General features: G+C 41.5%; 1 protein-coding gene across 31 annotated transcripts in view; it reads right to left on the bottom strand.

Moving 5' to 3' along the window:
• Positions 1 to 15,587, bottom strand: part of Hdac9 (histone deacetylase 9) — an 834,213-nt gene that overhangs the window by 450,393 nt on the left and 368,233 nt on the right. For 14 of the 31 annotated variants that reach the window (XM_075948414.1, XM_075948435.1, XM_075948434.1 and 11 more), the window contains one exon: positions 1,726 to 1,788. The exons of 2 other annotated variants lie outside the window; for them this stretch is intronic. In XM_075948414.1, coding sequence (XP_075804529.1) covers positions 1,726 to 1,788 — 63 coding nt within the window. Of the gene's footprint in view, positions 1 to 1,266; positions 1,665 to 1,725; positions 1,789 to 2,055; positions 2,657 to 15,587 lie in introns of those variants that run through there. 15 more of the 31 variants (XM_075948422.1, XM_075948445.1, XM_075948423.1 and 12 more) reach the window with 13 other exon arrangements.

Genomic DNA, 15,587 nt, shown 5'->3' with positions numbered 1-15,587 from the left:
GGGACTGGCTGCCAGGCCGTCTCAAGGCTTCCAGTTTGAAAATGTTACGCTGCATACTGATCTTTCTTTGTCAGGCAAATGACTTTGGCGATTTGAGTCAAGTCGTTTGGTTATCAAAATCAAGGAAAAAGAGCAAAGCTTGCTAACACACATGTGGCTAGCGCAGTGTCAGCTAACAGTCACGACTATGTTTCTAGTTTTTCAAAGAAATATAACAGAGACAAAGACTAAAAAGATATCGTGGTACTGAAGACATAGCTAAAACAGTTCTTTCTAAAGTGTTCATTGAAGTCTCAGAATGGCAACACTAAGCGCTCTCTCCACCCCAGCACACCTGCTAGCCCCTCCCCAGCCCTTGCCCACTTTCACCCACAGTGAAAATAAGCCACGGATGTTCTAGCAAGTTCACTTTTGCTAAATAGAGACCGCTCATGAATACGATTTTTGTGACACTGGTGTAGAATACCAAATTTTACAAAACTGACATTTCATTATGATTCCATAAAAAGACTGGGTAAACAGAGGATCTGAAAACCATCATGAGAGCAGAGCTTTACCGAGAGCTGGCTTTAAACAGGACCCACAGATGGGGATGTGTATGTGCATGGGAGCCAACTTCATGCCAACCTGTGGAATATTCCTCTCCTACTTAAGTGTACTCGGTAAAAAGCTGTTTTATATGACGGCCTTATCAGGGCATCTGGGCCGTGACCTATAGCTACAGGGAAGCCCACAGGGGGATGCGGAAGCTCCAAGGAAGAACCAGTTTAGGTTATAGCTCTCGGAAGAGGAAGACAAGAGCAGAGTAACAAAAGCTTATGAACTGATTGTAGGAAACAAACAACAAACAGCAGTTAATAAAGTAAATCAGACTGCCTGCAGAGTATCAACTTTTAACAGAAGTAGACAGAGAAGTGGTCAAAGCGGTGCCCCAGCAGTGCATCTCCTAGAGCTCAGGCATGGAAGAAAACTACAAAGGAGAATTTGACAAAGCATCGCACCTGCTTTGAACACCTCTCTCTCTCTCTCTCCCTCTCTCTCCCTTTTTCCGTGTGTGTGTGTGTGTGTGTGCATGTGTCTGTGTGTCTGTGTGTATGTATATGCATGCATGGGTGTGTGTACCACTGCACCTGTCTGGCAATGCAAGACTTCCCAAGTGTTTGGGGGTAAATTAAAATAAGCATCTGGTAATAATTCTATTCCATCCAAAACAAATTCACTTTGAGCTACAGAGAAAAAGCCACATTAGGGAAGGAATAAAAGTACCTGAGAACTCCACAGACACAGACTTCAGAAGGTAGGTCTATAAATAGTTGTGCTTGTGAATGCACACTGTAAACAGAAAACCATCCGGTCGGCTGGCGCTGCGATTTCAACTGAAGCCCCACCATGAACTTAAGCCCCACGAGCAGGCGTTCCCAATCAGCCCAGGGCAAAGGCGAGCACCGTCCATTCACTTATCTCAGTGTCTCTGGAATCAGTAGCAATACTTTGCGATTTCATTCAGAGGCAGCCTTCTTTAACCACACTCAGAACGCACAGGGAAATGGTAAGGGAAGGATCTAAGTGAAACCCTTCAAAGGCACCGGGAGAAAAACAAAACATCAACATCACACCGGAAAAGCTATTCCTTAAGCAAGCTGTTTTCCCTTCATTTCCCTGCCAGCCTGCTCTCCAGCCTTCGCAAACATTAAACAGACATCCCAGCTATAGGAGAGAGCATACCTGAGCTGATCATACCGTGCATTCTTTGCTGAGCCAAGAGCTGCTCCCGTCCGGCCACTCCATCTGAGGAAACACAGGAGTCACTCTCGTAAATTGTCTGCAGCATGCTCCGGTCACTCTTACTTCAGCTCCGTGAAACATCCATCACGGCTGCCTGCTCTGGTCCCAGGAGCTACCCTGGCTGGTCCTCCCTCCTCCCCAAGGAGAAACAGCAAGCAAGCTGAGGATCAACTTCCACAATGATTTCCTTTCTGCTTAGATGGACATAGCCTTTTTTTTAAAAAAAAAAAAAAAAAAAGACCTGGGCTCCTTTTCCCCCCAGTTACCAACCTGTGTGCAAAGCAGGAAGCAGTGGATGCTATGGCTTGCTGGAGTTTTAGGTTATCCTGGAAACTAAAAGCAGGCAGGCAACAGGAATGTGCCTCGGGGTTATTTCTTTGTAAGAATAAATAGAAAAATATTAACTCTACCCATTGGGGAAAACAAAGAAAGAAAGGAAGAAAAAAACAATGAAACCTGGCGTCTAGCTCCTGGGCTGCTAGGGTTTCCAGGCAAGATCCTCACCCTGCAAGTGGCTCCAGAGGGTGTCCTCCTATCTGTCTGTGCCTCTCTCCCTTCCCTTTCTCAGTCTCTCTCAGCTCAAGTTGGCTAAAGCTAGTGATAATCCATTTGCATATGAATCAACAACAGCATGGCCCACAGGCACAGAAATAGAACAATGGTCGGCCTGAGCCAAAAATAGGTCAAGCATGGCCGAGTGATTGGAGCCTGCATTAATGCATTTAAAAATACCCCAGCAAAGCCAGCTGTCCAGCCTCTATCTTTCAAACCATAATTCTCTATTGCAGGGCCTTAAAAGCAATTAACTCTTTCCTTCCTCGGCTTGCTTTCCATACTGGGTTTTCACACTGGCATTGCACCCCCAAAGAAGGGAAATAAGGAAAAAAAGGAGAAGAATCCTAACTCGGAGAGGGAGAATGCACACACATTTCACTTTATTTCTGTAGTATGTGTTTTTGGAAGAGAGAGCAGAGAAGTGCAGAGCTGTATTGGTTCTAAAATAATACTGGAAGCTTTTGCTCATAATGTGGTTTCTGCCTCACCCACGCCCAGCAATCCTGGTGTTCTATTTTGGTTGTGTTTCTCTGGCTACACTGCAGTTGGCTGGAGGACCAGAAGCTTCTCTGCCTTCTAGTTTCAGCACTGACAGGAGATTCAGCAGAGGTCATTTCTGAAAACAAGCTCACCCCAGAAGAAAAATTTTACAAAGGCTTGGCTTGTGGATTGTTTGGTTGTTGTTTTTTTTAAACTTATTTATCTTGTCCATTCCACAGCTCCTAATGTGATCTTAGATTACATATCAATTTTATTGCGTTCGGTTCCTGCTATACTTAAAACAAAAATCAAGCTGTGTCTTAGAACTACAAGAATTTTTCCTCTCTCAGTCCCTCAGGCCAGACCCTCTTTACCTATAATAGAGGAATGTTAATGGGAATATCTACACCTATAAAGCAGTCAGTCAATACGTTCACTACCCAAGTACAAATGGCTAGTGTCTATTTATACCTTGGATGGCTGAAATATAGACCTCAGTTTTGTATAGCATGCCAATGGAGTTTCAGGCCAACACACATTATAGACTTCCCCTGTGAGGTAGATGGAATGCACAGCTTCTCAAGAGACTTTGATAATCTCTGGTATACATTAATAATAACGATTTCTCTCTCAGCAATAAATCCAGCATCCCGAGAGGGTCATCGGCATCTAGCCAGTTCTAAGGGCAAATTCAAGAATGGTACCCATCATGCAAGTTCTTCCTTGACAAACAGACTCAGCAGGGGCATCAGCAGGGGCATCAAGCAGGGGCAGGGAAAGGAAAGGCCAAAGACCAGTCACAGAGCAGAGGCATTTCATCACACCCAGGCTGGGGAGCAGGAAAACCAAAGATGGACGCACGGAATTCTGGCAAAGGGAAGACAAGGCAATACTGGCTGGATTCTCTTCCCTGTGTCAACTAATCTCTATCCATTACCCCTCTTCAGGAAACAGCATTATTTGGACAGCTAACGCACAAGAGTGTTAAAACAGTATTTTTTTAATGTCCTTGCGAGTAGGCAGGACAACAAAATCGTAATGTTTCTATCAGTGGAAAATATGTTTCGTATTTCCTTTTTAAAAATATGCATGCATAAAATTCAAGACATGGAAATACTGTCCTCTAATAGGGTGGCTGTCACACTCAGCACTTTAGACTTGGTGAAGACGGACCGTTCATGAGCTGCCTCCCTTTCCATCACAGGAGCTGCTCCCACCACCGGGGCAGCTTCGTGGAGGGACGCAATGTTCTTCCTTTATTATTGTTTCCTTCTTCTAATATTTATTCTCTAATGTTTTTGCACTGTAGGCTGTATCCCCATTTATTATCAAGATTCCATCAGAAAAGGTTTTAGACATCCATTCACAGAGATTGGAAGTGATCTTTGTTTATAATTAATTTTTGTAAAGTAGTTATAAATATGAAACATCGCACAGGAAATTAGCCAGACCCTAGTGTAGACCATCTTAATTAACTTCTCTACCGTTAGAGCAGCCATTCTGAAACTGTGGAGACTCATGTTGGATCTTATGCTTCTACTGTTAATTATATTTTTGTGGATTTATCCAACAAAAAAAACTTGAAAAATTAATGATGGAATTAAGCCTAGGAATACAATTAATTAACATTCTATTGGCTTCATTATTCCGTGTCCATGATTTAATGTGTACATGTGGGTTTAATCCTTCCTCGCCACCTAAAATTTATCTTTTATTTCTTCTTTCTACATGTTATACTTTAACCATGTGTATATTTGTTTACTTGTGCACATAACTGTAATAGGATAGATATGCATGAGGAAAAAAATGTTCTTTTAATTTCTGATGTCATATGACCTTCATATCAATTAGCACGTTTTAAGTTCACCCACTTCTCTGTGGTTTTGTGTTTCACGTCTTTAAAGCTAAATAGTATTCCATTTTCTACATGTACCAGATTTCCTTACCCGTCCACTGGTAGTCGGGTAACTAGGTTGGCTCCATTTCCTTGCGGTAGTGAAGAGAGCGGACCATCATGGGGTGCAGACATCTCTAAGGGGGGGGGGGGGACACAGAGTTCGCTGGGTGGATGCCAAGGAGTAAATCAGCTGGGTCAGGGTCATGAGCTAGGTTTATTTTCAGACTTTTGAGGAATTTCCAAGTTGATTTACAAATGGTTGCATTCCTGTGCACCCCACCCGCAGTGAACAGGGGCTCCTCTCTGGACAGTTTCTCCAGTACTTGCCAGGGATTTTGATAAATGCTATTCTGACCAGGGTGAAGGGGGGACCTTAAAAGTTTCAACTCACATTTTCTTGATGGCTAGTCACAGTAAACATTTTTAAAAATTTGTGTTTCTGCTTTTGAAACCTCTCTTCCATTCATTAGCCCACTTCTTAGTTGGCAGTTTTATTTCCTTGACATCAAATTTCTACATTTCTTCTTGAAATTCTCTCTATCGGCCCTTGTCTGGTATATAGCTAGAAGATTTTTCTCCCATTTTCTGGCTGTTCACCCTCTGATTTGTTTTCCTGTGCTATGCAGAAACTTTATATATGAATAACTAAAAAATAATTCACACAAGCCAAGCAGAAAAGACCAGTCCACGGAATGGAGAAATTCTTTGCTAACTATGCGCCTGGCAGGTATACTCTGTAAGGAATTCCAAACGTTAAATACTAATAAAACAGTCAGCTAATCATTAAATTGTCTAAAACACTTAAAAATAGTTCTCAAGGAGAGAAATTTAGGCAATAAATAGTAAAAAAAAGTATTCAATATCCTTAGGCATCAGGAAAATGCAAATTAATATTGCTTTTACCTCTATCAAGATGGATTTCATCTCGATGACAAATAACAACACTGATAGCCATGTTTAGAGAACGGAAACCTCATCCACCTCGGGTGGGAACTAAAACTGGTGCAGCCAGTATAGAAATCAGGGTGGAGTTCCCTGGGAAAGTAAAGCCAGAGCTATCATTTCAGCTCCTGTACTCTTGTTGCTATACACCCAGAGGACTACAGGCTAGCACCTGGCACAGCCAGCTCATCACCGCATTACTAGGATACAGGATCAGCCCAGAGGTTCAGCAACAAATGAATGAATTAAAAGATAATGGGGGTTACATGCGCATAATAGAATCCATTTGGCTGTAAAGAATGAAATTGTGACATTTTCAAGAAAGTTTATGGATCTAGTATAATCATCTTAAGTAAAACATGCCAGACTCAGACAAATATTTCTCATATGTGGAATATTGATTTAAATGTAAGCATGTATTCATCTAAGACATATATATATATGTATATATATATATATATATATATATATATATATGCACATGTATATACAGGGCATGAGAATAGAAAGGAAACTGTTAGACAAGAAGATGAGATCTAAAGAGCAGAGGGCAAAGAGAGAGAGAAGGTAAGAGGTACACATTATATAATGTGCATATCGTAAGAGCAGTCAGGGGAAGAATTGGGAAGAGGAAAAAAAGCACCAGAGGGTGAGGGGCTGGCAAGAGAGGGTTGAATAGGTTAAATAGAAAGAAAGTTTGATGATATTTGTGAAAATGTCACAATGAAATAGATTTTTCTACCAATGAAGGCTCTCTGTCCTCCCATCTACCCATCGAATGCTCCCTGTCCTCCCATCGAATGCCCCCTGTCCACCCATCATGGTTGCTTTCTGTTTCTGTGTCACTTCTAAACAGACTTGTGTAAGGGGACACAGGCGATGTTCATCAGCCTTGGGTTCTCTCCTTACACAACCTTGCCCTCACCAATGATACAAACACACCGCTTTACTTTTCCAGAACAGAGTTTCAGATGAATTACTGATTAAAACAGAATAATTGTCTACTTGTTTTGGAGTATTTTTAACAGAATATACAAAAATTGTGGGAAAATATGAAAGACAAATAACACAATCATAATATTGGCATAATAGATGCCTACACATCCTTCGTCACTTCATGTTTAATTACACCCACAGACCACAATCGACAGAGAAGATCTCTAAGCTTTTTATGAGCAAAAAATAGAATAAAACTCCAGAATAGCAAGCAATTATCCCATTTCTCTGAGGTTCCAGGAAACAGCTGTCCAGTGTGTCTTCAGTTGGGCCGCGTTTTACATCTCACCTCCACAGAAAGCATGTATTCCACTTTCCTTTTCATTAGCAGCCCTGCCCCTTCATATAAGTCTTGACAACAAAAAAATTATTTAGTGTGAAATATATCGGGCCTGTCATGAGGCAGCTGATGCCTGCCTCCCAGAAGAGAAAAAAAGTCATGAACTAACACCCTGGACACTGACCACCGGGGTTTTCATAGCCAAAAAACTCAACGGTAAGAAGCAGAATGTCTCGCATCATCTCAAAAATGCTGTTAAAGAAAGGAAGGAAGTTTTTCCAGCTATTTGTGAGACCAGTTTTATGAAGGCAGACATTTTCCTTTACGCTAATCTTGACAAACTAATGTAAACATCAAAGTAAAAGGGCAATTTTTTAACATCTCAATACAATAAGTTTAATTTGAGGAACTTCTTTTGAAATTGAATTATGTATCATATTTTGCTTTCAGGTAGATAAAAATCAAAGTGAAACAAGAACACACAGTCTAGGTTCCCACATTAATGGAGAACAGGAATTGAATCCCATTGTCAAACGGTTTCCAGACACCGTGACAACGGCAAAGCTTCTCATGAAAATGCCTGGGAACACACAGTGACGTGTCTTTCCAAAGCTGGCCCAGGACTGAAGACACGAGTCAACAGCAGAGCGCTTCCCTAGTGTGCCCAGGGCTCTAGCGTCTATATCCAGCACCGTAGAATACAAATGAAAACAATCTACACAGATACCCTCTGACCCCAGTCACCAAGCCTTTCTCAAATCTGTCTTCCTGGCAGCTGAGGTTCCCACTCTCAGCGAGGCAACACACCTATCATCTTTGCCAGGAGGGCAGTGGTGGATCTGAGGTGAGAAGGCTTTTCATGGAGAAGCAAATGCTTTGAGCCCAGATTGTAAACTTTTAAACTCATTACCCTAAAATACTAAATTGTGTTTTATAAGAATTTTTATAAATTTCTGTGTGATGTCTGTTATCCTCCATCTAATCAGAAATCATGGTCATTTCCCTCCATTTCAATTTCATATTTCTCGAACTACAGCCATCATTATGCATTGCATACATTCCTTTATGATCAATGGGTTTCTGCTCTCAGTTTCCTCGGGAACAAGCTGGAGTGGGGAGGTACTAAGTACTTTTGTTTGTGAATTAGTTTATCAACTGAATTTTCTCTCTTGGAAGAATAACATCACTTCTTAGTAAAGAAGGAACAATAATTTACACTAATTCCTCACAATTTGGTGGAGCTGCTTGTGAACACACACTGCACTCCCAGACCCTGGTCAACAGGCACTGCACTCCCGGACCCTGGTCAACAGGCACTGCACTCCCGGACCCTGGTCAACACACGCTGTACTCCTGGACCCCTGGACAACAGGCACTGCACTCCCAGACCCTGGACAACACACGCTGTACTCCCAGACCCTGGTCAACAGGCACTGCACTCCTGGACCCTGGTCAACAGCCACTGCACTCCCAGACCCTGGTCAACAGGCACTGCACTCCCGGACCCTGGTCAACAGGCACTGCACTCCTGGACCCTGGTCAACACACGCTGTACTCCTGGACCCTGGATAATGAACACTGCACTCCTGGACCCTGGACAATGAACACTGCACTCCTGGACCCTGGACAATGAACACTGCACTCCTGGACCCCTGGACAACACACGCTGTACTCCTGGACCCTGGATAATGAACACTGCACTCCTGGACCCTGGACAATGAACACTGCACTCCTGGACCCCTGGACAACACACGCTGTACTCCTGGACCCTGGACAATGAACACTGCACTCCTGGACCCTGGATAATGAACACTGCACTCCTGGACCCTGGATAATGAACACTGCACTCCTGGAACCTTGGACAACACACACTGCACTCCTGGACATCTGGACAACATGCACTGCACTCCTGGACCCTGGACAACAGGTGATGCACCCCTAGACCTATCAGCTGGTAAAGAGTTAAGCAGACTCATCTGCAATAAAATTATGAAGAGACAGTCTTATTTGAAAAAAAATTAAAAAAATAACTTTTAAATAATCATCATAACAAAAGCTTTAAAGCCTTTTTTGATCTTTTTTCCCCTCTTTCAAATAGAGTTCTTTGAACTATGACTTAGTCTAGTTTTAACGGTTTACAGAGATTCAAGATCATCTGGGAACTTGCTAGAAATGAAACTTACTGTGTCCAGAAGAAGTCTGCATTTTCTGCAGCTTTCCAGCTGATTCTGAGCACAAAAATGTTTGAGACCAAGGAGATTCAATCATCTTCCCAAAGCAGTAATTACACTGCTAAAAATACGGATGGATAAAACATCTTTTTAGTGCAATATCAATTTAGTAAGTATTATTAGAAAATAATTTTTAAATGAAAATAATTAAAATAGCTAAGACACTAAGAAGCAGTGTCATTAATATTCAACATGAAAAGGCTAGGGAAAAGGTTTTGAAGAAGCTCTTAGCTTCTGAACATGAGGCCAGAAGCACCAGTTCAGGTGAGGAACATCTGTGTGCTTTTCTTCCCTGTCAGCAACCTATTGTGAGTTATGTTTTCTGTGCTTTCCAGTTGCACATGTTACTGTATTCAGGTCCAAACATCCAAGACAGGAAGGTAAATCCATATGGCCATACAAATCCTGGAATTAAAGGAGCAAGTAAAACTTAACCTTCCAAACAGAGCTCATTCACTCCAATACCGAATGATCACGGATGTCCATGGGAATGGCAGCCTGCACTTTCCCAGAGCCTTCAGCTTGAGAAGAGATACAGTTACAAGCACAGCTTAATTTTTAAGAAATCTCTTGATATGTTGTCCAAGCACGGCAACATATAATCTGGAACGACAGCACTTGGGAAACAGAGACAGGAAGATCACCCCAAGTTGACATTATGCGAAAAACATCCCAAGCTAGGCTGGAATACACAGACCTTGGCTTAAAATAGAAACAAAGTCCTCTTTAAACACTGTAGATTCTAAACAAGAAACCTTGTAGGGTTATAAAACTTACAGAACATTGTATAATGCTGGCTGATGGACATTCAGTGGGTGAAAGCTATTCATGTATTGCTGTTTTAAATGTACTTCTGCGCTTCTGGGGAACTCAAATTCAAGGTACGAAATATATGAAAAGCTATTACTCATCTGTTGCCAACAAACTGCAGAAATTCTTAAGGAAAGTTGTGTAATTGGCTAAATATTGAATTGTTCACTCTGGTCATGAGGCTCCATACAACAGCTTGAGAAGATGGTCTGTTTTGACTCTGGTATCACCACAGCTGAGTACAAAGATACACATAGCTTTCCACCCAAGAAATATGACTGCAATGAATAACTGACGGCTGATCTGGGGTAATTTACCTGTTCTATGGCTTAGAATATTTCATTGATATCAATTTTGCCATAGTTTCATATTAAAACATCAATTTGGCAAAAAATCAATCACAATGAAAAGCTAAACTTATAGCTGTAATTATAATCAATTTAATTCAGTTGGGTTTATCACACTTTCCCCTGACTCATTTCCCTTGCCTTATTATCATCTATAAAATATAAGACATGTTCTTCCAAGGTCGTCTGAATGTGTCTAGAATCATCTAGTAGAACTTGAGTGTCCTTCTTGTGAGGAATCTGAAAGATTACAAGCATGAAGAAATTAATTTAAAATGCATCTGCGACACCAAGTTTGCAATAATGGACTATAATGGATTCACAATTGTATTAATGGCAGAGTTTTTAGAAAAGTCTCATTACAAATTGCATTGGCTAGGAGGACATATTTTTATTGGAGGTTTGAAACAGGGTCTCACTAAACAGTCCAGACATGTCTTGCCTCGAATCTGTTATCTTCCTGCCTCTTCAAAGACGCACAACCATCACTGGCTTGTGTACTCTACTTTGACTGATGAATCCATCACCTCTACTACTTAACAGAAATGCATTACAATGTTTCACCCTTTCAAAAGGAGGGCACATACTACAATGTATCATTTATATACACATCATTTCTCTGGCTCTAAGATAAACACCACACATGAGAAAACTAAGCAAGTTAACACCATTTTCTATTAGTGACCGTGTAACACAGACATGGGCGTAAATGCCAGTACATATAGCCAGGAATCACTGTTTGTATCTTATTTGTGTGATGGTTACTTTTGATTGCCTACCTGATACAATCTGGAATCATTTGGAAAGAGATACATTGAGGAACTGTATGATAATGGTTGACCCATGGACATGCCTATCAAAGATTTTTTTAAGGGGGTGACTGAGTTGAAGCAATGTGAAGTGAGTGTGGGCAGCACCACCAGTCTGTGGCCTGGGGCGTGAACTACGGGAGAATGAGGAAGAACTAAGAACAAACACAAACACCTACGCGCACACTCATTTTTCTCTTTGCTCCTAACCGTGCATGGGACGAGCTCCTGCCTTGCCTCTCCTACAACGATGGGCTGTGACCTGGAACATGAGCTAAGGAAGCTCTTCCCTAAGATGTTCTCATCTGAGTGTCTCATTGCAGCAGCAGAAACAGAACTAAGACACAGGGAAAATAAGGTTCTTTCTAATCAATGGGCATCTCTACTGAACAACACCTACTTTGAAGTATAAAATACTTGAATGAACAACCTCATTTTGACTGAACTCCAGATGGACGAGGTAGCTATGACATCATAAACACTCAGCAGGGACATCAGTTTTAACACGGACAGGGGTATGGAAATAATGACCCTCGTCTACACAAGTGCCAGTCACATCTGATCTTCAGTGTTCAGTATGAGTTAAAAGTGAAATTAATTTTACAGAGTAAGTCTGCCTCTTATGTAACTGGGTTGTAATACTTCACAGCTTAAAGATAAAGTGTGGTTTTGAAAACCAAAAATGTATTCTGTAATATATAGAGTCCGGAGAAGTGCTATGGTTGAGAACTATGAGCAATCTATTTTTTGCAGCTAATATTAGAATAGCACAAATCAAAAATCCAATCCACAGCTTCCTTATCATTTCTGACCATGACAGGCCTTTACCTCTTCACACCACAACCTATCGCCAAATTAAATCATGATGATTCTAGAGTGTTTCCTCTAAAAAAAAAGCATTATTATTAAAGTTTTGATTAAACTCTGACTTAAGAATTTACTTCAGTTGTTTGCCAACTCCCAATTTTAAGAAAGACTAAGGACCTAAAACGCAATGTGCTTATTTTTGACAGATTGAAAACCTTTACAGCAATGGCACATAAAGTATGAATATTAACTGTTGGCCATGTCACTTAGTGTTAAGGAATCACAGGCATGGAATTTTGAGAGCAGAGACAAATGACTCTATAGAGCGCATGTTCTGACCGCAGTGCGACTTACTTGGCACAAAGGTCCATTTGTTTTCTGATGTCAAACAGAACGTATAATATGTTGGTGTTCCCTACGCCAATCCTTCTTTCTTATGATCTGTCATAAAAATCATTTGTGTTCCTATTAATCAATTGATGTTCATATTCACCCCGTAGATAATTCTCTGCATACTTCTGGATCATTTCTTCCTTTTTATTAGATCAAATAATTTCTCTTACACCTCATGAACTACAAAAAAAGAAACTTCAGTTCTTGATAGTTTGGCACCTTCTCTGCAGTGAAGCCTTTCATGGCATGAGTGATCATGGATGAGAAAACCCTGACAAAAATCACAGGCATCTGAAACAGTTTAGTTACATACATGATTTTCTACTAGACACCAATGAGACAAGAACAGAGCAAAGCATCCACTTATACAACCTCCTACATTACTAGAGAAGAACACGCACCCAAGCACACGTTAGGTCAACAGCGTCTGCATCGCCTCCTCCCACCACCGCCCACCACACTTCCAGGATTTCATCTCAGATGGCTTTGACCTCCTCAGAGATGGTCATTTTCCACACCTAACACCATCATCACGTGTCATCCATGTGACGATCCCATAACAAACTTTTCAGGACAAGTACCAGAACCATTAGAAGAGGATTAAAAGCTCTACAAAACCATAAAAATTTCCTCAGATTAAACATAGTTCTCATAAATATATTCAAGAGGATTTATTTAAAATATTTACATTTCTACATTGAAACTTTATTTGAAAATAAACCGAATGGGATGCTGGAGATTCTATGAATTCTCCTTGCATTCTTAGGACTCCCTAGGCATCTGTCCCACCCAGATTGGCTCCCCTCACATTCTTCTAGGGGACACACAGATGTGGTTCATCTCACACCATAAAAGCTCTGGTCAAACAGAATTCCAACGTAGAATCGCCTTGACTTTGAGCTTTAAAGGAACCCTACTCAGCCAAAGCCTTTTGAAAGAGGGTCATGTGCTCATGTATCTTCCAAATCAAAAGGATATAAAAAAAGGAAACTGTTGGAACCTTGGCTTTAGAGATTAATCTAAAGGTGATTCATGAGAACCCCTTCATTTCCTTTTAAATGTATTTCTATTTTTACTTTTATATTTGAGATTATAATTACATCACTTCTCCCTTCCTATTTCCTCCCTCCAAATCATTTCATAAAACTTTCCTTACTCCCTTTCAAATTCATGGCCTCATTTTCCATCAATCATTGTGCATGCATATATGTGTATGTGTAGACATATATTTTAAACATAATCTGCTCAGTTTGTACAATGTTACTTGTATGGTATTTGGGAGTTGACCATTTGGGACTGTATAATCCCAGAAGGCCTGTTTTCCTGCTCCCAGCATTCCTTAGTTGTGGCCTGTAGTTCTCTGTGTAGGGTTGAGACCTTATCCCCCATCCACCCTGACAGTTACATAGCTTTTCAATCTGTGTCAGGGGTCGTGTGGAGAACAATTTGAGTGGACTTATGTTTTATTATTGGTTGTAAATCAGTTACAAGAGGTACAACTGGGACAAATTCTTCAGCATTTCTGCGTCACAGTTTGCTCATCTTACAAACAGGAATGTTCATAGCTATTTTGTAGCATTAATGTTTAGAAATGCTGACCAGGAAGTCCTTCCATTGCGAAAAGTAACAGCGCACTGTATTTTTACTTTTAACATCATTAGATGTTAGATTAGATGTGGTAAGAACTGCCTGAGGGTGGAGAGATGGTTCAGGGCTCAGGAGCACACACTGCTCTTGCAGAGGGCATGAGTTTTGGTTCCCAGCACCCATGTCAGGAGGCTCACTGCCTGTAACTGTAGACTCAGGATGACCCAATGCCTCTGGCCTTTGGGGGCAGCTGCACATATATGCACACATCGCTTTGTTCACACACACACACACACACAAAGTTAAACACGTTGTATGACAGGCGTCCTTCATTAGTTCTATTTCTAAGGTAGGCTTGCACTATCACAAAGCAGAATCTGAAGATCTCCGATTTCCTTGCTTTCCTATAGGAGAATAAACACTAAATCCAGTGAGTGCAGAGGCCTTCAGTGCTGGCATCACTTCTGGCTTCTGAGCGGGCTTCAAGTACAGCGTGCTGCCCCAGCTATTCACGAGGTTGTGTGCTAGGCGTCCTTGTAAAGCTGACCTGACATGTGGACAAGCAAGAGACTGGCAACTATACTGGTGCAGATGAGAACTCCCACGGGGGACACTGAATTACATCCGTGTTTGCCATGTAATCACAACCCGGGAATATCTCAGTACACAATGCGTTGGCCCAGCTAATATTCGTTTTATCCCAGACAGCAGGGACACAATTTAAAAATCAGTATGCTAACATTAGCCAGTTCACCCGAAGTTGTAGCAATCTGGTTTCTAAGGAACTAGAAACTGTTGTCTTTTTATTTGGGCCACACCTGCAGGGGATTCTCAACAGCACTGTTTTCAGTCGAAGGGGACAAGCTCAGTGTGAGGAGCTGTTGGCTCTGTGTTTCCTTTTAAATGTTTCTCAGTTTACTGAGAATTTCATATCCTCAATATTTCACATTCGTTCTGTATTTACTTCAATTTCTACCCTTCCTTCCCCCACTCTAACTCCCTCTCGAATTCGTGAGCTCTCTTCTAATTATTGCTTTACACACAGGCCTTACTGAATCCTTTTAATGTTGCTCCTAGTACATGTGTTTAGGGCTGACCACTTGGGACTGGATAACCTATCGGGAGCTTGTCTCTGCAGAAAACTGAGGTTTTTTCTCCTTCAGCAGCTGCTCATTGTGTCTATAGTTCTTCATCGAGTTTGGAGTTTTCTGAACTCCCCCAATCATGCTGGCCTGCCAACTAGGGCAGTCTGGCTTAGCCAGCCACATTGTTGAAACATCATGGGGACAGCGTTCCTGTCATGTCTAGAAGACACTAGCATGCAGCAAACCTCCTGGTCCTCTGGTTCTTCACACTCCCTTTTGTGACTTTTACCGGGGTCTTATGAGGTTGTAATATAGATGTATTTGAGGAGCTAAGCACCCCATATTGTAGATGTATCTTTGCGGCTGAGCACCCCATATTGTAGATGTATCTGCGGGGCTGAGAACCCATATTGTAGATGTATCTTTGGGGCTGAGAACCCCATATTGTAGGTGTATCTGCGGGGCTAAGCACCCATATTGTAGATGTATCTGCGGGGCTAAGCACCCCATGGTCTGTTGTTCTTGCCTTTTGACCAATTGTGGTTCTCTGTAACAGTCTCCATCTGTTTCAAAAATCCCTCTT

Source organism: Microtus pennsylvanicus, chromosome 14 (genome assembly GCF_037038515.1).
Source record: "Microtus pennsylvanicus isolate mMicPen1 chromosome 14, mMicPen1.hap1, whole genome shotgun sequence".
NCBI classification, from domain to species: Eukaryota; Metazoa; Chordata; class Mammalia; order Rodentia; family Cricetidae; genus Microtus; species Microtus pennsylvanicus.
The sequence above is the reverse complement of the archived record's forward strand: the minus strand, read 5'-3'. Positions and strand labels throughout refer to the sequence as shown.